Below are 23,876 nucleotides of genomic sequence, written 5' to 3'. Positions count from 1 at the left end.
CGATGGAATATTTAAACGCCCCGGCGTCTCGAGAGGCGGCACCTCCTGATTCCGGCGTGAAAGCTCTCGGCCTCTGCTCAGCGTGCCAGCTTAGAGCCACACAGACCAAGGAGCCAGACTCCCTTTGTGCCCAATGTGAGGAGGCCATGGGAGCCTCGGGCCAGGACCAGTCTCAACCGAGGTTTACCAACAGTTCCCCAGGGGCCACCCCGGATCTAGCGGGCCGTCTCGAACAACCAGGAATCCCGGGGGACCTGGTACCCCGACGGCTTGAGACCGCTTCCATTTCCTGGGTGGATTTATTTAAGGGGATCCATGCCTTTGTACAGATGCAGTCAGCTTCCCGTCCAGGCCCTGCTGCCGCTCCGGCTGACCCTGCCCCTGGACCTTCTCGCCCTTATCGTGGGCACCCATCTCTGGGCAGTCCGGCTCCTGCGGACCCTGATGTCTCGGAGGACGAGTCTGAACCCCCCGAGGAGGGGGAACTTCCCTCGGGGATAGAGCCATATCGAACTATGAGGCGGTTCTTTCCCAAGGAGGATCTCTCCGACCTGGTCTCTCAGTGCCTGACGGAGTTGGCTATTCCAGGCCCCAGCACCATGGAGGCATCTGCGCAGAACCCCCTGCTGGAGGGTCTTCGTCCCACAGCCCTCCATTTCCCCTTCCTGCAAGCGGCGCAACAGCTGATCGATTTGGAGTGGAATGCGCCGGAGGCCTCATTCAAAGGGGGTCGGGCCTTGTCCGGCATGTACCCCCTGGACCCGGCAATCAAGGATATGCTGGCGTGCCCTAAGGTGGACGCCTTGGTTAGCGCTGTGGTCAAGCGCACTACCATTCCAGTGGAGGGGGGGGGGGCGGCCCTCAAGGAGGCTCATGACCGAAGCCTGGACGCCATCCTGTAACAAACCTTTGAGGTGGCAGCTCTGTCTCTGCGAATCGCAACCTGCTGCACAGTGGTAACGCGTTCCTGTTTGTCACAGGTCAGGAACAATGCGCCGGCAGCAGACATGGAGTCAGCTCTTTCGTTCTTTACGGATGCTGCCTCCGACTTAGTCCGTACGACAGCCAAGGGGGTCTCATCCTCAGTAGCAGCCAGGAGGCAGCTCTGGATAAGGAACTGGTCAGCCGACGCTCCTTCTAAGACACATCTCACTAGAATGCCGTTCAAGGGGTCTCTTCTGTTCGGCAGCAACCTAGATAAACTGGCCAGCACATGGGGTGCCTCTCCAGTACCTCGACTGCCGGAAGACGGGTCCAAGAGGAACCAGCGCACCTTTCCGAGGCCCTCCAGAGGTAGAAGCTCCCAACGCTTCACTCCCTATAGGAGTCGCTATCAGGCACCTCGTCCTCAGGCCAGGAACCAGTCCTTTCGGACCAAGCAGCATAAGAGGGGAGCCGGCTCGGGTTCGGGTCCCGGCCACACCCCACAATGAGAATCAGCCGATCCATCCGGGGGACGAAGCCATAGGGGGCAGGTTAACCCTCTTCTACCCCAGATGGGTCGAGATTACGTCGGACCAGTGGGTCCTCGCCATCATCCGAGAGGGGTATTATCTGGACTTCCATCACATCCCTCCGGACAGGTTTGTGGAATCTCCGTGTCCAATCCACAAGAAGGCAGCATTGGAAACTACCCTGGTGAGGCTCCTGTCCTTGAAAGCCGCAATCCCAGTACCTGCATAGGAAATGGATTCTGGGCACTATTCCATTTATTTCATGGTACCCAAGAAAGAGGGCACTTTCCGGCCCGTATTGGACCTCAAGTCAGTCAACCGATACTTAAGGGTCCCGAGGTTTCGCATGGAAACTCTGCGCTCAGTCAAGACCGCAGTACAGCCAGGGAAATTCCTCACGGCCTTAGACTTGTCAGAAGCCTACCTGCATATCCCGATCCATCAGGATCATCAGCGCTACCTACGCTTCAAGGTTCTGGGACGACACTTCCAATTTCGAGCTTTGCCCTTCGGGTTAGCCACGGTGCCGCGGACCTTCACCAAGGTGATCGTAGCGGTGGCAGCGGCGCTCAGACGGGAAGGAATCCTTGTCCATCCCTACCTAGACGATTGGCTGATCAGGGCGAAATCCCGAGAAGAGAGCCATCGGGCAACCAACAGAGTAATCTCCCTGCTGGAAAGCCTGGGATGGGTAGTCAACCTAAACAAGAGCTGCCTACAGCCTTCCCAATTACTGGAATACCTGGGAGTCCAGTTCGACACCCAGGCAGACAAAATCAGCCTCACCACCAAGAGAAGGTTAAAACTCCAGACGCGTCTACGGTCCTTGATGGGGGCCAGCCGGCCCATAGCTTGGGACTATCTGCAGGTTCTCGGTCTCATGGCATCCACCCTGGAAGTGGTACCCTGGGCGCGGGCCCATATGAGCCCACTACAACGCTCCCTCCTCTCTCGATGGAGCCCACGCTTCCGGAATTACTCTGTGCATCCACCTCTACCAGCCAGACTGCGGACCCAGCTACGGTGGTGGTTGCAGTCCAACCACACGAGCAGGGGGTCGAAGATGTCCTCCCCCACGTGGACTCTGCTCACCACAGATGCCAGCCTGAGCGGATGGGGAGCACACTGCGAAGAGCTCACCGCCCAAGGGCGGTGGAACAGAGAAGAGTCGGGGTGGAACATCAACCGTCTAGAGGCACGGGCAGTCCGATTAGCCTGCCTGCGATTTGCTCACAGACTGAGGAACAGAGCAGTCAGAGTGATGTCCGACAACGCCACCACGGTGGCATACATCAACCGACAGGGCGGAACCAGGAGCCAATAGGTGTCCCTAGAGATAGCCCCGCTGATGGCTTGGGCAGAGGCGAATCTCCAGGACATCTCCGCCGTCCACATTGCCGGAAGGGACAACACCGCAGCAGACTTCCTCAGCAGGGAAAGCCTAAATCCGGGAGAATGGCAGCTGTCCCCCACAGCCTTCCAGATGATTGTGGATCAGTGGGGAACTCCGGACATGGACCTATTAGCGGACAGGTCCAATGCTCAAGTACCCAGATACTTCAGCCGCAAGCGAGATCCGTTCTCTCACGGGATCGACACCCTGGTTCAGCCATGGCCTCCAGGGACACTGCTATATGCCTTTCCTCCGTGGTCCCTGCTGGGTGCCCTTATACACAAGATTCAGAGGCACAGAGGCCTAGTTCTTCTAGTAGCACCAGACTGGCCAAGAAGACCCTGGTACGCAGACATGAGAAGACTACTGACAGGGGAGCCTCTTCCCCTGCCTCCTCTCAGGGACCTGCTTCGTCAAGGTCCCATCCTCCACGAGGATCCGGCTCAATTCTCTCTTACGTTCTGGCCATTGAGAGGGCTAGACCTAAGAAAAGAGGTTACTCGGAGCCGGTGATAGATACACTCCTCCGAGCTCGCAAGTTTTCCACATCCCTCACCTACATAAGGATCTGGAGAGTATTTGAAGCCTGGTGCGACACTCATGGCACCAATCCACATGCGACCACAATCCCTATTGTTCTGGATTTCCTGCAGGATGGGCTTCAGAAGGGTCTCTCCCTAAGCTCCATCAAGGTTCAGGTGGCTGCGCTGTCTTGCTACAGTCCCAGGAAGGATGGCAAGACCATCGCCACGCACCCAGATGTTTCCCGCTTCCTGAAAGGAGTCAAGCACATTCGTCCGCCACTGAAGTGGCCAGTGCCCCTGTGGAACCTCAACATAGTTTTGGATTTCCTCGCGGGATCCACCTTCAGACCCCTTCGGGGCCTGTCTCTCCATTCGCTAACTTTGAAGATGGTGTTCTTGCTGGCAGTGTGTTCCGCACGCCACATCTCAGAGCTACAAGCGCTGTCCTGCCGTGATCCCTTTCTTAGAATCACTCCAGAGGCTATCCATCTTCGCACGGTTCCCTCTTTCTTACCTAAAGTAGTCTCACAATTTCACCTCAACCAAACCATTTCTTTGCCAACCACGGCGGGTTTGAAGAAATCAGAAGAAGGGCGTTTGCTACGCCATCTCGACATCGGCAGATTGCTGCCCAGATACCTGGAAAAGACAGAAGCAGTACGAAAGACGGACCATCTGTTCGTCCTTCACAGCGGGAAGAAGCAAGGGGAAGCGGCCTCTCGGCCCACCATAGCCCGCTGGATCAAAGAAGTTATCAGAGCGGCCTACGTAGAGGCCGGGAAGTCACCACCTCTGCAGGTCAAGGCTCATTCCACCAGAGCGCAGGCGGCCTCTTGGGCAGAATCTAGGATGCTGTCGCCCGCGGAGATATGTAAGGCGGCGACATGGTCCTCCCGCCATACCTTTTCCAGATTTTACCGTCTGGATGTCCAGGCCAGGGAGGACACAGCATTTGCGAGGGCAGTCCTACGCGGTCCTCAGGCAGCCTCCCGCCCAGTCCGGGAGTAGCTTTTGTACATCCCACTTGTTCTGAGTCCATCTGGCTACACGCCAGGAAATGTTGAGATTACTTACCTGATAATCTCCTTTTCCTTAGTGTAGACAGATGGACTCAGCATCCTGCCCGGCTGCCGGTATACATGGGTTTCACCGATTCAAGGTAAGCCATGTCATTTTCTTACATAAGAGCGTCCACTCTACCAGGTGTCGACGCCTTCCGGTTGGAAGCGCTGGCGGTCTCCAGCTACTATCAATCGGTCAGGGGAATCCTGTTTCACTAATTCATTGATCGTCAGTACACATATATCCATAACAGCTTTTGCAAGGAAGATTACTGAGTTGCTTCACTTCCTGTGAGGGTATATGTACCCGTGCTGACGTCAGATCCGTCTCCAACTGCTAGCACGAGCACACTATACCCACTTGTTCTGAGTCCATCTGTCTACATTAAGGAAAAGGAGATTATCAGGTAAGTAATCTCAACATTGAAATGACAGGTACCAGCGCACCAGGGATACTGTATAGGCGGCTGTATACCGCTCTATACAGTAAAATGGACTGCGCACGCCTACGCTTCATGGATGCGCTTTGGACCCGGCTTGCATTTGTGTCTCATTTGAATACTGTATCGAGCGGTATGTGATCCAAACTGTGCGCACGGCAAACGAGGGTGCGCCCGGCACTGCCGCACTATTTCTTACGCGTCCTTACTGTATCGGCCTGTATGTTTGTTAGCAAACGAAGGGCAGGCTAAATACTAGGATGTGCTGACGTCACTCGGAGGGGACGCTCCCGAGGTTCCCGCCATGACGTGAATAAAGACGTGGGTGGCATGCGCGCGCGCACCCTAGGAGGCCCTTAGGAGAAACATGGCGAACGCCGTCGCCGTTGCCGATCCGGGGCGCTGGGGAGAGCGGCATGAAGACGCGGTGGCAGCCAACCTCCAAGGCTTGAGGAGAGAGAAGGAAGAAAGGTGAGGCACAAAGGTCGAAGCCGTCTGAGACAGATGGACGCAACAGTACTCCCCTTCAAAGGGCCCCTTCCAGACCCCCTACCTGGTCTTGGTTTTTGAGGATGAAATTGATGAAGCATCTCTTTGTCCATGATATTAGCTAATGGTTCCCAAGAGTTTTCTTTGGTCCGTATCCCTCCCATGACAGGAAGTATTCCCAAACTCTGCCTCTTACATCAAGGATGGCATCAACCTTATACTCAATGTCTTCTTCTGCATCAACAGAAGTAGGTTCAGGTGCCTTGGTGGAGAACTCGCTCAGGACAAGCGGTTTCAGCAGCGAAACATGGAACGCATTATGGATCTTCATAGCTGGAGGAAGTTTCAGACTATAGGTGAGAAAGCCCAACCGTCGGAGAATGGAAAAGGGTCCAACAAAGCATGGAGCAAACTGAGCAGATGGAAGCTTACATCTCAGATGTTTGATAGACAGCCAAACTTTATCACCAGGCTGAAATTCAGGAGCCTTACTTCGGTTAGTGTCATAGCCTTTCTTTGCTCTTTGTCCTGCTTTTTGCAGCATCTTTTAGTCTCTCTCCAGAGCTGCTGTATATCTTTGGCAGTAGATTGAGCTGCCGGGGATGACACAGTAAGTGGAAGTGGTAAAGGTTGTCGTCCACAGACCACTTCAAATGGTGTAGATCCAGTAGATGACGCTGGATGGGAATTGATGGCAAATTCAGCCCAGGGCAACAGTTCAGCCCAGTCATTCTGTCGTGAACCAACATAGGCACGGAGGAACTGCTTGAGCGTTCTATTCATTCTCTGTTTGGCCATTCGACTGAGGATGATACACAGAGGTGAAGTCAAGTGTGATGTCAAATTTCTTACACAAGGCTTTCCAGAACTTTGCTGTAAATTGAGTTCCTCTGTCAGAAACAATGTGTTTAGGCATGCCGTGTGACTGATGTGACTGATGAATAATTTACCAAGTTCCTTGGCTGATGGCAAGCCAGGGAGAGCCATGAAGTGAGCCATCTTCGAAAATCGATCCACTGTCACTCAAATGGTATTGTTACCTCTGGAAAGTGGCAGGTCTACCACAAAGTCTGTTGCAATGTGGGTCCAGGGCTCATCCGGTGCTGGCAAGGGTTGAAGCAGGCCCCAAGGACGTCCGGGCGGAGGTTTCTGTCTGGCACAGTTGGAACAAGAGGCTACGTACGCAAGAATGTCTTCTTTCATGGTGGGCCACCAATAGTACTTCTGTAGCTTAGCCAGTGTTCTCCGTTGACCAGGGTGTCCGGCCAATCTAGAATCATAAGCCTATGTTAGCAATTTCTTCCTTAAATTGCAGGGTACAATAGTCTTGCCCAGGGGTATCGGATGTGTAGCTGCGAGAATCACTCTCTTCAGGTCAATAATATGCTGGGGTTCATCAGGTACGTCCTCTGAGAGAAAAGAGTGAGATAATACGTCTGCTCTGACATTCTTGTCCCCAGGGCGATATTTCAGCAGAAAATCAAATCTGTTGAAGAACAGGGACCACCTTGCCTGTTGAGGCGTTGGGCGTGACGGAGGTACTCCAGATTTTTGTGATCAGTGTAAACAGTGATCTGATGTTGTGCACCTTCAAACCAGGGGTGCAATTCTTCAAATGCCATTTTTATTGCCAACAGTTCTTTATCCCCAGTGCCGTAGTTCTTCTCCGCTGGCGAGAAGCGTCGGGAAAAGAATGAACAGGGGTGCAAGATCTTCGAATCACTGGTCTGGCTTAGCACGGCCCCTACACCTACATCAGAGGCATCGACTTCCACAATGAAGGGTCGTGTAGGATATGGATAGCAGAGGCATGGTTTGCTTGAAAAGGCATGTATTAACTTCTGGAATGCTGTCACAGCTTCAGTAGATCAAGTGGCAACGTTGGCTCCTTTTTTAGTCATTGCTGTTAATGGAACAGTCAGTGAAGAGTAATTCTTAATAAACGTCCTGTAGTAGTTGGTAAATCCCAAAAACCATCTTAGAGCTTTTAGGCCAGTGGGTTGTGGCCATTTTTGGATATTTTCAAGCTTCTGAGGGTCCATTTGGAAACCTGGGTTTGAGACAGTGTACCCTAGGAAGGGTACTGATTCCTTATGAAATTCGCATTTGGTCAATTTGGCGTACAGGCGATACTCGCAAAGTCTCTGCAGAACTCTTTTGACATCTTCTTGATGGGATTGCAGGTCCTGAGAAAATATCAAGATGTCGACCAAGTAGACAACGACACACTGGTAGAGTAAATCGCGCAGAATATCGTTCATCATGTTTTGGAAGACAGCCGGGGCGTTGCACAAGCCGAAGGGCATCACCAGGTACTCAAAGTGCCCATTCCGGGTATTAAAAGCGGTCTTCCATTCATCAGCAGAGCGGATGCGAACTAAATTATAAGCTCCTTTGAGGTCAAGCTTGGAAAATATCTTGGCTCCCTGTAACCTGTTGAATAGCTCCGAGATGAGTGGTAAAGGGTAGCGGTCCTTTATGGTGATCTCATTCAGACCTCTATAGTCAATACATGGACATAACGTTCCGTCCCCCTTTCCCACGAAGAAAAATCCTGCTCCGGCAGGAGACTTAGAAGGTCTTATGGAGCCTTTCTGGAGATTCTCCTGGATGTACTCTGACATCGGTTTATTCTTCACCACGGAGAGGGGGTAAACTCTTCCTTTGGGTGGCTCCATATTTGGCTTCAAGTTAATTGCGCAGTCATATGATCTGTGTGGAGGCAACACATCAGCAGCTTCTTTTGAGAATACATCTTGGTAAGATGCATATTGAGGCGGCAACCCAGGCAAAACGGGGTAGTTGGCATGCATGGTATAGGAGAGACTTCCATCAAGCATTTGCCATGCCAATCTGGACCCCAACATGAAAGCTCCAAGGTGGCCCAGTTGAATTGTGGCATGTGTTTCTGCAGCCACGGTAGCCCAAGTACCAAAGGGTACATGGCCTTCTCTAGCACAAAGAAGAAAATAGTTTCAATATGAAGAGCACCAGTACGTAAGCTCACTGGTTCTGTAAGCAGGGTTACTTCACCCGGTAAAGGCTCTCCATGAATAGAGGACAAAAGTAATGGAGGCGTCATAGTAGTGGTAGAGATCCGCAAATGTTCCACTAGACATTTCAAAATGAAATTTCCCCCTGCCCCAGAGTCCACTAAGGCAAGGGTCTGGTATTCCAAAGGCCCGCAGATTAAAGATACAGGAAGAGAGAGTGGAGGAGAGGGTGCAGTTAGACCTAAGAAGAGTCCTCCCACAGGACTTAGGTCTGCCAGTTTCCCGGACATATAGGGCATGTTTGTACAATATGACCAGCTTGTCCACAATACATACATAGTCCCGACCTCTTTCGGAATCGTCTGTCTTTAGAAGTCAAATGACTGCTGCCCAATTGCATTGGTTCTTCTTCGCCAGCAACAGGCCCTGGGTGTGTAGGCCTGGGTATAGACTTGACACAAGTCTCTCCCTAAAGTGGTCTTCTGGGACTCCTGACCTCTTGAACCTTGTCGTGAATTCAGCAATCAATCTTTGCTGCCAAGTTCATCAGTTCCACTAAGGTCTCAGGCATCTCATGAGTCACCAGTTCATCTTTCAACCGGGAATTCAAGCCTTCAAAGAATAGGGTCTTTAGGCACCTCGGGTCCCAATGTAATTCAGAAGCCAACATCTTGAATTCAATGGCGAAATCTGGTAAAAGTTTATTGCCTTGTTTTAAATGAACCAAGGTTGATCCTGCTGTCGAATACTGGGCAGGGCCATCAAAGACTGACTTAGACAGTTCAAGAAACCCGGCAAGATCATTCAGGATAGGGTCATTGCACTCCCACAGTGGTGAGGCCCAAGCCAACGCTCTTCTGTCCAGATACGAAAGGATATAGGTGGTCTTGGCATAAGCTGTGAGGAAATGGTTAGGTTGCAGAGAGAAGTGCATGCAACATTGATTAATAAATCCTCTACATTTCTAAACTTCACCCGCGAAGCATGTCGGAGCAAATAGAGGCACTGTACACTTGACTGTCACTTCAAACGGTGTAGCTTCTTTACCTGCGGTAGTCGATGTATTCATCTGTACGTGTAATTGATTAAAGGCAACAGTCAAATTGTCCAACGAGTTCTGTTGTTCGGAGATTCGTTGGGCCAGGCCCGGAATGGCCTGTAAGGCAGTGAACTGAGCCGAATCCATGGAGTTAGCAATCATTTAGCGTTTTGAGGTGTTGAAGTGGATTCTTGGGTACTGCGGAGATGGCCACTCCCACGGGGAGGAGTCCCGTGAGGAACCACAGTACTAGGCTAAACTCTATACACGCAGACACAGAGAAGTAGCTTTTATTGTACAGCTGGATGGTACTGCCCGGGGTGGACGGCAGTAAGGCAACCCAGTAGAAGCAGTCCAGGGGTCCTCGGTAGAGGAGACCAGTCCCACTCTTGATCAGATGAAAGGCAGCGCAGGATAGCAGAGGCAGGACCCGGATGTAGACTCCAAGCGCTGAAGCTGAAGGTGGAACAGACTGAGAGAATCAGTACTCACTGAGTAGTTAGCTGTATTGATGGAGATCCTGGCAGGCAGAAGCGAAGCAGTTGCAGGCACCAGTGTAGGGAGCGCAGGCCCTCGAGGAGCAAGTACCCGGTTTCCCAGATAGGTACCTGAAAGAGAGAAGATGGGCCCCCGAGGAGCGGGTACCCAGATTAGCGATGGATTACCCCGAAGGGCAGAGAGAGAGCTTCAGGCAGAGCAGCTTAGACCGGAGCAATCCAATCCTTGCTAACTCAGTTTATTAGCAAATGAAGGGCAGGCTAAATACCAGGATGTGCTGACGTCACTCGGAGGGGACGCCCCGAGGTTCCTGCCATGACGTGAATAAAGACGTGGGTGGCATGTGCGCGCGCACCCTAGGAGGCCCTTAGTAGAAACATGGCGAACACCGTCGCCGTTGCTGATCCGGGGACGCCGGGGAGAGCGGCATGAAGATGCGGTGGCAGCCAGCCTCCCAAGGCTTGAGAAGAGAGAAGGAAGAAAGGTGAGGCACAAAGGTCAAAGCCGTCTGAGACCAACGGACGCAACAAGTAGAAACTATACATTAGTAGATTATAAATGCATAATTTTTTAATTGTGTATGAGAGGACAAAGGTAGTGCACATAAGGCTGTAAGGTTCAACTAAGACGCCTAACACCCTTGCACTAGCCCTGTATAAGTCTCTCCCCATTTCTAGTTTTGTCTTCCACGGTTCTTTCAACTATTGTCGCTCTCTTTCTCTTCTCCTTTCCTCTCTCTTTTCCCTTTATAAAGCTTCTCATTGGATTAGTCATTGAGACAAAATGGAGCCAGGCAACCAGCCTAGTGGCTACAGACTCTCTAAATGTTCTAGATCAGCGGTTCTCAACCTATGGGTCGCGACCCCGGCGGGGGTCAAACGCCCAAAACACAGGGGTCGCCTTGTGTCGCGCGCTCCCGGTCTCTCCCGCTGCCGTTGCCGCCGGGCTGTCAGCACGTTCAAGCCCAGCGGGAACGGCAGCGGCGCTAGAAGAAGCTGTGCACCCGTGGCTGGGCCTTTTCTTCTTCCTGCGCCTGCGCCCCCCCCCCCCTCCCGTGACCCGGAACAGGAAGTGAATCGCGGTGCGCGGGAAGGAGAGAGAGCCGCGCCGCGCGAAAAAGTAGCAGCAGCGGCTGCAGCATCGGTCCTCGAGCAATAGAAGCAGCCGGTAATGGAGAAAGGAGACAGCAGCATGAGCCTCCCGCGGCCGATGGGATTCTTCTTTCTTGGCCAGCGGAGGCTGCTGCAGCTCCCATTTGTGCTCGGGGGGGGGGGGGGGGGGGAGGAAGTGAGTGAGAGAAAGAGAGAGAAGCAGCCAGCCAGCCTGTGTGATTGACTGGTCAGAGAGCTGATGTGTGTGTGTATGTGAGAGACAATGAAAGTGATTGCTCAGGGAGATGACTGATGTGTATGTGAGAGTGTGAGACATTAGTCAGGGAGGTGACTGATGTGTGTGTGTGAGAGAGAAAAAAAGCATGGAAGTGAGAAGTCTGGGTATGTGAGAAAGCATGGGCATAAGAAGCCTGGTGTTGTGGGGGTGAAAGAAAGCATGGGAGTGAGAAACCTGGGTGAGTGTGCATGCATGAGAGAGAGAGACTGCTTGGTAAGGTGATGGTGCGTGTGAGAGAAAAAGACTGGTGTGTGTGTGTGAATATGAGAGAATGTGATTCAGGGAATGAGAAGCCTGTGCACGTGGAGAGAACAAGCATGGGAGTGAGAGACTGGTGAGTGAGTGAGTGAGTGTGTGTGTGTGTGAGAGAGAGAGAGACAGAGAAAGTGATTATGAGAGTGAGAAGCCCATATATGTAAGTAGAACACGGGAGTGGGAAGCCTGTGTGTGTGTGTGTGTATGGCATGAGAGAAACTGTTCAGGAAGGTGACTGGTGTGTGTGTGTGTGTGAGAAAGTGATTATGAGAGTGAGAAGCCCGTATATGTAAGTAGAACACGGGAGTGGGAAGCCTGTGTGTGTGTGTGTGTATGGCATGAGCGAAACTGTTCAGGAAGGTGACTGGTGTGTGTGTGCCAAAGACTGTTTGGGAGATGATTGGTGTGTGAGAGACAGAAACTGGTCATGGGGGCATGACTGGTATGGTGTGTGTGTGTGAGAGACATGGGCACTAAGGAAGAGGACCATAAGTATAGAGCTTAGCTTCTACTGCTGCTTCTGGTGAGTGCCACGGCCTGCAGGGAAGGGGAGTAGGAGAGCTGCTGGAGGGGGTAAGTAAAGGTGGCTTTTTAAGTTTATTTTTCTTGACTGCCATTTTAATTGTGTGATGTCTGCTTTTTTGAAATATTTTATTGGTGTTTGGAGAATGTTTAATAGTTTTTATGAGTTTTTAATTGTTGGATGTTCATAGCTGTTTTGAAACATTTATTCTGCTTATTAGTATAGTTTTACAATTATTTCTGTGTGGGGATATACAGCTGCTTGCTAGTTCTGTTTTCCTAATAAGAGGTGTATTGGTTTTTAGGACCTGATTTAATATTTGTAGTGTTGCCTTTTCATAGATAGGGTTGCTCCTGTTTGAGTGTATTCCATAATACAGGTGTAACTGTGTGCGGATTAGTTTATGTGCATTACTACAGATCCTGGGAGTATGTTAGGTTGGTTCTGTGTCTGTTACCGAGATGAGATATTTTGCTAGCATGTAAGCGTTTGTATCGGTCTTATTTGTTGTGTTTTCTCAGAGGACATGCATTGGTGGTAAACTGCTGTCTTTTCATAAGAAGGGCTATTGAGCCTGGAAATAGAAGGAGTTTGAGTTGCTGTTACTGAGATGTCACTAGAACCAGAATATCTTTTTTGTAGGGTGAGTTGTATGGGGAATGTCATAATTCTGCTTTACATCCATTATTGTGGGTCAGGGGGGTTCCTGTGGATACAAACTGTACTTTTACATCTAGCCCCGTGACGATCATGGGTCAGTGTGCCATGCATGTGAGAACCTATGGTGAGTTGAGTTACATTCACATTATAAATGTCATAATTAAATGATAAGTGTGCACTAAAATCCAACCCCATCCATAACCCCGCCCCCATATGACCAAAGCCCCGCCCTCACCCCACCCTCACGGGGCGAGGGCGGGGCGAGGGGTCACCGCAACATGAGGAACTGTATTGCGGGGTCACGGCATTAGAAAGGTTGAGAACCACTGTTCTAGATAAAATCCTCATGAGAAAAGTACTCCTGAATGTTCTGAATGTTTGTCTATCTGGTGGTGAATGCAAGTTGAATTCTTCAAGGGAAGCCCCAAATCTTCCTGGAGAGGAAGCATATTCTTCCTTTGGGTGGCCCATGCAGGGATTCATTTGCTGTCCAACTGCAGTGCAAAACAATAGAGATGTTTGAGAAAATGCAGAGACTGAGGTTTCCAATAGCCACCACATGCCACCAGCTTACAGTTGTGTGGGTGAGGAGGAGTGAGACTGTTGGCAGGGACAGGGATTGGATTGAACAATCTTTCTTTATTCATGGGGGGGGGAATGCTTAGTGAGCAGGGGTGGTTCTGTTATAAGACAGGGTGAGGTAACTGCCTCAGGCAGCAAAATTTGGGGAGCAGCAAAAAGTGCTCCCTAAAACACTCCTGTGGTGGCTGCCTCACCTTGCCACAGATATGATGCCTAAGTGCTTGCAGCCCGAAGAGGGGTATGAGTGAATATCTGTGTGTGTGAGAGAGAGAGAGGATTTGTCTGAGAGTCTGAATATGTGTGAGAGAGGGTGTGCGAGAGAGCCTGTATGTGTGTGAGGGAGAGTGTGAGTGTGTGCCTGTCTATGTTTGTGAGAGATAGCCTGTATGCATATGTGTGAGAGAGAGCGTGTGTATGTGTGTGTGAGGAAGACAGAGCCTGTGTATATGAGAGAGGGGGTGTGTGTGAAAGCATGGGTGTATGTGTGTGTATATGAGAATAAAGTTTGTGTGACCCCCGCCCCCCAATCCAGGACAATCTCAGGGTGATTGTAAATCAAAAGATCTCAGATATGAAGAGCAGGGAATTTTTTTATTTTTATTAGTTTTAATTGTTGGGTATTATTTGTTTTGTCTGTTGTTTTGAAATATTTTATTGATTTTTGAGAACTTTTTAAAATTTTTGTTTAATTATTGAATGATCTGTTAACTTTTTTTAAGTATTTATTCTTTCTATTAGTATAATTCACTATTATGATTGTTCTATTATATTGCTTGATTTTATTATTGTTTTATGAGGAATGACGGTGTTTCTGTTTTTCCATTGTTGCACAGCATGCAATCTGGCTTCTTGCGATTTCCAGTTCTGTTTTTGTCTGCACATTTCTATTTATACTTTATGGAGTCTTTATTCTGTATTTGGTGAGAGAATGTCTGTGCTCTGCTGGCATGTTGTTTCTGTGTAGGGATCTAGCTTGTTCTGTTTTCTTAATAGGAGGTGTATGGGTGTTTAGGTCCTGGTGTAATATTTGCAGTACCAGAATGTAATCTTCAATACTGAAATGTAATCTGTTTTAAAGTGCCTGAAAAAATGGAAAAGTAAGTAGGTAAATTTGCAGTGTTGCCATTTAATAGGTAGGATTGTTACTGTTTGGATGTTGGCAGTTAGTGCTGTTTTAGTATGGAAGATTTACTATACTCATGGTTTTCTGATGGCCAAGCCCACATCGAACACACTTTACAATAGGCTTAATACCATATGGGTTCCAAGTGTCTTTTTTGCAGCTTTTTTTGGTTGGCACCACAGCAGTGCATGTAAATAAAATATACATGTTGGGATGTCCATTTTCATGTAACATCTGTTATTTTAAATGCATTATTTTTAATTTGTGTGGTGAGGGCTGGGAAGGAGGGAGAACAAGGCTCTAAAATTAGGTAAGAGCACCTAATACCCTTGCGCTGACCTGGGGAGTGTGTGCTACACACAGACCCCCATCATTCACCCATTTCCCATTTCTCCAGGTGACAAATGCTGGGGAAATGCGGGAGGCAGGTCATAGGATTCCTGGGAGCATGTATCTGTCACTCCTCTGGGAACTCTGACCCCTGCTTTCCTTCTTCTGCAGCATTTCAAATCACCAAAAGGGCCAGACTCCAAGGAGATGCCCCTTGGGCCTCTCAATGCCTTGGGGGGAGAGGAAGGGGAGTGCCATCTCATCCCTCATCTGAGGCAGCTGCTCCTGTTAGGGAGGAAAATATTCTCACAGCCCGTGCCTGCCCCTTCTTCCTGCTTGATGACATCATTAGCTTTTGTGACATCACAGTCATTTGGCAATGAAGGTGGAGCGGTTGGAGCATGGAGCTGGACATCTTAGCTATTGCCATAACCTCAAGCGAGTCCCATGACCTTGAGGTATTCACAACTGATCTGGGCAAGAAGTTTACAATCTGTAAATCGCTGGGAGCATTTGTAGACATGATTAATAAGTGTAAATGGTGATACGGGAGAGGGGTGACCCAGTGAAGTGCAAGTCTGGATGAATCTCAGAAGGCAAGCTAAAACCCTTTCTGACAACACTACCAAATCTTTGTGTAACCATTCACAAAATGCAGTCTTCCTGTGCCTCAGTTTATTGATCTTTATTTTATGCTTTTCGGCGCTTCAAAGCGGATTGCTTTCAGATACTAGAGGTGTTTCCCTATCCCCAGAGGGCTTTCAATCAAAAAGCCGATACATTAAAAAATACGGAGGCTCTCTGTGTTGAGCACCCGCTCTCCCAACGCGTACCCAGGCACCTCTCCTGGGCACGCGATCTTGTATTTAAATGAGGTGGTGCACTAATAAGGAGGCGCTAGGGACAATAGCGCAACTGGTGGAGGAACTGCGAGGAGGAACTGCGTGTGCCGTGACCATTGAATCAAGGCGAGCGTTGAATCGATCTAGGGAGGACACCAAGGATTCTAATACCTGTTGTTGCTCCATAATCTTCTGGGCCAGGCCTCTGCCGGATCCATGGCCTTGGGTTACTGTTGCGGATCTGAAGGTGGACCCTTAGTCCGAGGTAGAGTTGGCACTACCTGAGAGAGAGTAAACCCTCTTAGGTCCCTACCATCAGAAGGTGAGGCCAAATAAAGCAAGACCTAACAAGTACTTCGCCACTGGAAACCCATAGGGACCCGGGCCGCTTGGACTTAGGTGAACCCCTGAGGACTGGAGATGGGTGCAGGCGCCTCCTGCAGGTCGAGGAATCCAGACAGCTGGCGCTGTCGTAAGCCAGTCCAGGAGTCGAGGCCAGAAGAATGGTCGGAAGCCGGTCCAGGGGTCGAAGCCAGAAGAATGGTCGGAAGCCGGTCCAGGGGTTGTTGTTAGGTCCTCAACAGATTCCAATGCAATTTCTAATTGATATGGGTGAGATAAGGGCAGAATTGATTTAGCTAATGCTTTAAATATCCTATATCCCACAACAATTACAGATTTGAAGCCAGAAGAATGCATCCAAGGGAGAAGGGAGCAGGAAGCCAGGAGCGTGTTCCATGAGGACAGGCTGCGGAGAACAGGAAGCCGGAACACAGGATCAGGACTGCAGGAACAACACAGAACCAGGAGCCAAGAACCCAAGGCAAGGGCAGGTCTTGCCTTAAATAGTCCTTAGGAAGGAGGAGTCTCTAGGGAGGAGCCATGACGATTTCCTGTCGTTGCCTCTTTTAATTTGGTTTTCAGCCGCATGTGTGGCTCTAGACAGGCCCGGAGGGGGAGGAGTCAGCACGGCAGGAAGGAAGACGCGGCCAGGCCTCAGTAGCGGCAACGGCCACAAAGAGAGCATCTGGGACAGCTACCTGCTCCTACAGGTGCCTCAGAGGGCCTGACGCCACGGGTGAGTGGCCGGCCCCAGTTGCGGACTGCCACAGCCGGCGGCCATAACAGGCAGATTTTTTTTTACTTTTTTTTTTTGAGTTTTGGTTTCTCCAACTTAATATCGCTAGGATATTAAGTCAGAGGGTTACAGAAAAACAGTATTTTCTGCTTTTCTCTACACTTTTCCGGGTTGCCTAGAATTTAACACCTTCCCTTGCATGTGATGAACGCTATTAGTTTTCGGGGGGAAGGATTGGTCGAATGTTTTCGACGCGCTAAACCCCTTACTGTATAAGGGGTAATAGATGCACGTCAAAAACGCACAGCCAATTGCAGGTTAAATGGTGCACTCGGCCGAGCACACCTTATTATCGGCCTGTAAATTTGCTCCTGAGGCAATGAGGGTAAAGTGACTTGCCCAAGGTCAGAAGGAGCAGCACTAGGATTTGAACGCTGGTTTCCCTGGTTCATAGCCCGCTGCTCTAACCAGTAAGCCTCTTGAGTATTTATAACACACGCCTTCTTCCCTTTGGAAATTGTCCGAGACGTGCTCCCAGGCCCTTCACCTCAGAGGCGGCTGAGTGCTTGTTTGTGACGTATTAAATGGTGAAACCAGCTAGATTCATGTTTATATAAAAGTTCTTTAAAGAAATTCTAATTCTCCTTCCTTTCTTAATGCAATACTAGACATGCCAGCTGCAAATTTGTAAAGTGGGTGAAATGAAATTTCAGACCTATTAGTAAAAATTTGTAACTTATCATTAAAATCATCCATTGTACCTGAAGACTGGAGGATAGCAAATGTAACCCCAATATTTAAAAAGGGCTCCAGGGGCGATCCGGGAAACTACAGACCGGTTAGCCTGACTTCAGTGCCAGGAAAAATAGTGGAAAGTGTTCTAAACATCAAAATCACAGAACATATAGAAAGACATGGTTTAATGGAACAAAGTCAGCATGGCTTTACCCAGGGCAAGTCTTGCCTCACAAATCTGCTTCACTTTTTTGAAGGAGTTAATAAACATGTGGATAAAGGTGAACCGGTAGATGTAGTATACTTGGATTTTCAGAAGGCGTTTGACAAAGTTCCTCATGAGAGGCTTCTAGGAAAAGTAAAAAGTCATGGGATAGGTGGCGATGTCCTTTTGTGGATTGCAAACTGGCTAAAAGACAGGAAACAGAGAGTAGGATTAAATGGGCAATTTTCTCAGTGGAAGGGAGTGGACAGTGGAGTGCCTCAGGGATCTGTATTGGAACCCTTACTTTTCAATATATTTATAAATGATCTGGAAAGAAATACGACGAGTGAGACAATCAAATTTGCAGATGACACAAAATTGTTCAGAGTAGTTAAATCACAAGCAGATTGTGATAAATTGCAGGAAGACCTTGTGAGACTGGAAAATTGGGCATCCAAATGGCAGATGAAATTGAATGTGGATAAGTGCCAGGTGATGCATATAGGGAAAAATAACCCATGCTATAATTACACAATGTTGGGTTCCATATTAGGTGCTACAACCCAAGAAAGAGATCTAGGTGTGATAGTGGATAACACATTGAAATCGTCGGTGCAGTGTGCTGCGGCAGTCAAAAAAGCAAACAGAATGTTGGGAATTATTAGAAAAGGAATGGTGAATAAAACGGAAAATGTCATAATGCCTCTGTATCGCTCCATGGTGAGACCGCACCTTGAATACTGTGTACAATTCTGGTCGCCGCATCTCAAAAAAGATATAATTGCGATGGAGAAGGTACAGAGAAGGGCTACCAAAATGATAAGGGGAATGGAACAACTCCCCTATGAGGAAAGACTAAAGAGGTTAGGACTTTTCAGCTTGGAGAAGAGACGACTGAGGGGGGATATGATAGAGGTGTTTAAAATCATGAGAGGTCTAGAACGGGTAGATGTGAATCGGTTATTTACTCTTTCGGATAGTAGAAAGACTAGGGGGCACTCCATGAAGTTAGCATGGGGCACATTTAAAACTAATTGGAGAAAGTTCTTTTTTACTCAACGCACAATTAAACTATGGAATTTGTTGCCAGAGAATGTGGTTAGTGCAGTTAGTATAGCTGTGTTTAAAAAAGGATTGGATAAGTTCTTGGAGGAGAAGTCCATTACCTGCTATTAAGTTCACTTAGAGAATAGCACTGCCATTAGCAATGGTTACATGGAATAGACTTAGTTTTTGGGTACTTGCCAGGTTCTTATGGCCTGGATTGGCCACTGTTGGAAACAGGATGCTGGGCTTGATGGACCCTTGGTCTGACCCAGTATGGCATTTTCTTATGTTCTTATGATAGTGGCCATCTTGTCAGCCTCTTCCCCTCCTTTCTTACCACATAATGTAGACCCTGTTTAGTCCCCGCCACCGCTGAAGATCCTCTGTGTTTAGACTATCCCATTCATCCATTAAGAAATGAAAAAGTTAGGAAAGAAAAGAGCTGAGACTTGCAGGAGGAGGGAATAGGATGTGAGGTCCATTGCTTTCTTTGACTCAGTCACCAATCAACAAGTGTTTTGAAATGGCGCTCCTTGCACTTCAGTATATGCCTTCGGGCACCCGTGAGTTGTTTTTTCATGTGTGTTGCTGCCATCCTGTTCCATCACCCCCTTCCCTGCTGAGCGCTGGCGACTTCTCTCTTCTCTCAGACCCTCAATCACCCCTCCCATTTTTCTCTCACTCTGCTGCAGGTGCATCGGCCACACCCCGGGATCATGAGCCCCTGTGCCCTACTGCTGCTCCCGCTCTCGCTGTGCCTACTGAAGGGAGCAGTGGATGCCTTATTCCCTGACGAGCCAAAGCCCATCAGCGTCTCACCTGCACACTGTGAGTGTTGGAGAACTGGACTCACCTTTCACGCTCTTTCCAGGGTTTAGATTGTAGACGCTCAGGGTGTGCAGGCTTAGACTGAGCCGCAGCACTGCACGTCTTAAACTTGCTCCACCAGTGCATGCGAAACTAGAATCGAACCAGTTGGCAGTGCATTTTGAGAGTGCTTGAAGACTGTTTTGGGGGATTTCTTCACCCCCTTCTGTTCAGTGATCGACTCGTTTGTTTTGATGAAGGAGGTTACCTGAAGCTTCTGAGGTAGTAATAGCCAGACCCCTTAAGAAGAGGTAAGATGTCATGTAGAAAGGCAAGGTCTGGGGCAAAAAAGTGAGACCAGGCGTTGTCTAGCTGTGTGTCACATGCTGGCCTACTGTCACACCTGGGGCCTTCTTCCCAGGTGTGATAACCTGGTTTCTGAGAAGAGCATTCACATAGTCTCTTTTTTTAGTAAGTTTTTAAAATGTTAGGGTTGGCAAAGTTTATTATAGGAAAGCAACTGGGAAGCCAGGTCTACCCTAAGGTAGCCAGATAGCTCCATGTTGTCAGGGCCAGGCTAGCTTTGCCCTCAGTGCCTCTATGGAGTTGTAGTTCCGACGTCTGAAAGAAAGCAGGGACTAGAAGTGATGTAACAGGTTAAACAGGTGATGTAACACTTTAAAACTAGACCTGAGCTCAGCATGTCCTGCAATATGTAACCAGCTTGGCCGTCTTGCTGACATGTATCCTGGGAGATTTATTAATTCCTGGGAGTGGGGAGAGGAGTTGAACCTTGCAGTGCTATGCATTTGAGACCTGGAGTCCTTTTTTAAACAAAAAGAACATTCCGAACTCCAAGCACCAGAATACAATGTAAGGAGAGAGAGGGCACAAAAGTTAGGATTGAGGATCAGGCATGGCTGAAACTGAAATGGCCCTTGCTGGAGTTTGAGGTTGGATGAGGATGCTTGTCTGGGATTTGTATTCTTGTGGTGGGGATACATCAGAGGATTTTCTGATGGCTTCTTCTGGAGCAGAGGGTTTATCCTTTCTGCTCCATGGATGACACAGACTGGGAAGCACTGATTGCTGGCCATCTGCCCAGTTCGGATGACCCCGCTATGTGAGCTGAATTGGAGCACAGTGGTCACTTCTCCAGGGGATGAGTGGTGTAGCAGCTGAAGCAGTGTATGTGAGCTGGATTGGTAAGGAGTGCTGTGCTGCAGGTCTGGAATGACATACATTGGCAGAGTTGTATATGTGGTGGTGTTGGGAATAGCAGGGGTGCTGCAGGGTGGGAGTTAGGTGTATTGGCAGAACTGTGCGTGTATGGCTCTCGGTACTGTTGTAGCAGAGGGTGCTGCAGGGCATAAGTGAGGTGTATTGGGGGGGGGGAGGGTCTTAGAAATAGCAGGGTGCTGTTTTTCTGTTGAGTTAGGTTAAAGAAGGGAGATTGCATGCCTATCTGTTGTTCTGCAGAAGGGAATCTGCTCTGTATATGTGTGCTATGTGTGTGATTTTCCATTTTTTGTTTTTCCCTTTTTAGACTGAGGCTTAGAATCCAGTGGTTAGAAAGGCTGTGATGGTCCTGCCTAACCATCTCCAATCACACACAGGAGCAAAAATTGCACTCAGCAACTATAGTTCAACAAATATAAGTGCAAAAATAGTCTTTTCTGGTTCAACTTCAATATAATATTTTTACCTGCCTAACCATCTGCCATGCTGTCTCTCTCCTCTCCCCCTACAGATGTGAAGGAATACTCCGTGTTTATGGGAAGTGGACCGGGAAGATCCTCTGTGACCGACATTGGCAGTTCAGAACAACTTAACATCCAACGAATGCTTAAAGTGAACAGAACGTTGTACATTGGAGACAGGTGTGTGCACGTGTGTGTGGCTATGAATGTACACCTTGACGCTCCTCTGGCTAAGAGGTATGGACTTGAGCCTCTCATAGGGGACCACCTGCAGGCGTGCTGTCCCCGCATCAGAAGGTGCCACTATAGGGTGCCGGCACTGGATAGTTTCGGGCTGCATTTCTTAGTAGGACTTTAAGCGACTGCTTCCTTTATGCCCCTTGCTGATGTTCCAGAAGACGCAGTGCTTATGGCAGCCTAGGTTTAGAGGGGGGGGGGAGGAGAGAGAAGCGTGCATTTCCCCAGTTGCAGCGGGATGTAGCCTCAGCAGGGCACCCCCTCCCCATCCCCTCATAAGAACATAAGAACATGCCATACTGGGTCAGACCAAGGGTCCATCAAGCCCAGCATCCTGTTTCCAATAGTGGCCAATCCAGGCCATAAGAACCTGGCAAGTACCCAAAAACTAAGTCTATTCCATGTTACCGTTGCTAGTAATAGCAGTGGCTATTTTCTAAGTCAACTTAATTAATAGCATGTAATGGACTTCTCCTCAAAGAACTTATCCAATCCTTTTTTAAACACAGTTATACTAACTGCACTAACCACATCCTCTGGCAACAAATTCCAGAGTTTAATTGTGCGTTGAGTAAAAAAGAACTTTCTCCAATTAGTTTTAAATGTGCCACATGCTAACTTCATGGAGTGCCCCCTAGTCTTTCTATTATCCGAAAGAGTAAATAACCGATTCACATCTACACATTCTAGACCTCTCATGATTTTAAACACCTCTATCATATCCCCCCTCAGTCTTCTCTTCTCCAAGCTGAAAAGTCCTACCTCTTTAGTCTTTCCTCATAGGGGAGCTGTTCCATTCCCCTTATCATTTTGGTAGCCCTTCTCTGTACCTTCTCCATCACAATTATATTTTTTTGAGATGCGGCGACCAGAATTGTACACAGTATTCAAGGTGCGGTCTCACCATGGAGCGATACAGAGGCATTATGACATTTTTCGTTTTATTCACCTTTCCCTTTCTAATAATTCCCAACATTCTGTTTGCTTTTTTGACTGCCGCAGCACACTGAACCGACGATTTCAATGTGTTATCCACTATGACGCCTAGATCTCTTTCTTGGGTTGTAGCACCTAATATGGAACCTAACATTGTGTAACTATGGCATGGGTTATTTTTCCCTATATGCATCACCTTGCACTTATCCACATTAAATTTTATCTGCCATTTTGATGCCCAATTTTCCAGTCTCACAAGGTCGTCCTGCAATTTATCACAATCTGCTTGTGATTTAACTACTCTGAACAATTTTGTATCATCTACAAATTTGATTATCTCACTCGTCGTATTTATTTCCAGATCATTTATAAATATATTGAAAAGTAAGGGTCCCAGTACAGATCCCTGAGGCACTCCACTGCCCACTCCCTTGCACTGAGAAAATTGTCCATTTAATCCTACTCTCTGTTTCCTGTCTTTTAGCCAGTTTGCAATCAACAAAAGGACATCGCCACCTATCCCATGACTTTTTACTTTTCCTAGAAGCCTCTCATGAGGAACTTTGTCAAATGCCTTCTGAAAATCCAAGTATACTACATCTACCGGTTCACCTTTATCCACATGTTTATTAACTCCTTCAAAAAAGTGAAGCAGATTTGTGAGGCAAGACTTGCCTTGGGAAAAGCCATGCTGACTTTGTTCCATTAAACCATTTCTTTCTATATGTTCTGTAATTTTGATGTTTAGAACACTTTCCACTATTTTTCCTGGCACTGAAGTCAGGCTAACCGGTCTGTAGTTTCCCGGATCGCCCCTGGAGCCCTTTTTAAATATTGGGGTTACATTAGCTATCCTCCAGTCTTCAGGTACAATGGATGATTTTAATGATAGGTTACACATTTTACTAATAGGTCTGAAATTTCATTTTTTAGTTCCTTCAGAACTCTGGGGTGTATACCATCCGGTCCAGGTGATTTACTACTCTTCAGTTTGTCAATCAGGTCTACCACATCTTCTAGGTTCACCCGTGATTTGATTCAGTCCATCTGAATCATTACCCATGAAAACCTTCTCCAGTATGGGTACCTCCCAACATCCTCTTCAGTAAACATCGAAGCAAAGAAATCATTTAATCTTTCCGCGATGGCCCTTATCTTCTCTAAGTGCCCCTTTAACCCCTCGATCATCTAATGGTCCAACTGACTCCCTCACAGGCTTTCTGCTTCGGATATATTTTTAAAAGTTTTTACTGTTAGTTTTTGCCTCTACGGCCAACTTCCTTTCAAATTCTCTCTTAGCCTGTCTTATCAATGTCTTTCATTTAACTTGCCAACATTTATGCATTATCCTATTTTCTTCTGTTTGGATCCTTCTTCCAATTTTTGAATGAAGATCTTTTGGCTAAAATAGCTTCTTTCACCTCCCCTTTTAACCATGCCGGTAATCGTTTTGCCTTCTTTCCACCTTTCTTAATGTGTGGAATACATTTCGACTGTGCACGCCTCTTGCACATGTTTTACTTTTGTAGCTGCTCC

At 48.3% G+C, this 23,876-nt stretch overlaps 1 protein-coding gene across 3 annotated transcripts in view; it reads left to right on the top strand.

Moving 5' to 3' along the window:
* Positions 1–23,876, top strand: part of SEMA6B (semaphorin 6B) — a 280,427-nt gene that overhangs the window by 167,892 nt on the left and 88,659 nt on the right. For all 3 annotated transcript variants that reach the window (XM_029614551.1, XM_029614549.1, XM_029614550.1), the window contains 2 exons: positions 19,353–19,488; positions 21,218–21,347. In XM_029614551.1, coding sequence (XP_029470411.1) covers positions 19,377–19,488; positions 21,218–21,347 — 242 coding nt within the window. In that variant the 5' untranslated portion in view covers positions 19,353–19,376. The remainder of the gene's footprint in view (positions 1–19,352; positions 19,489–21,217; positions 21,348–23,876) is intronic.

This window comes from Rhinatrema bivittatum, chromosome 8 (genome assembly GCF_901001135.1).
Source record: "Rhinatrema bivittatum chromosome 8, aRhiBiv1.1, whole genome shotgun sequence".
Classification (NCBI taxonomy): domain Eukaryota; kingdom Metazoa; phylum Chordata; class Amphibia; order Gymnophiona; family Rhinatrematidae; genus Rhinatrema; species Rhinatrema bivittatum.
This window is presented reverse-complemented; position numbering and strand designations above follow the sequence as displayed.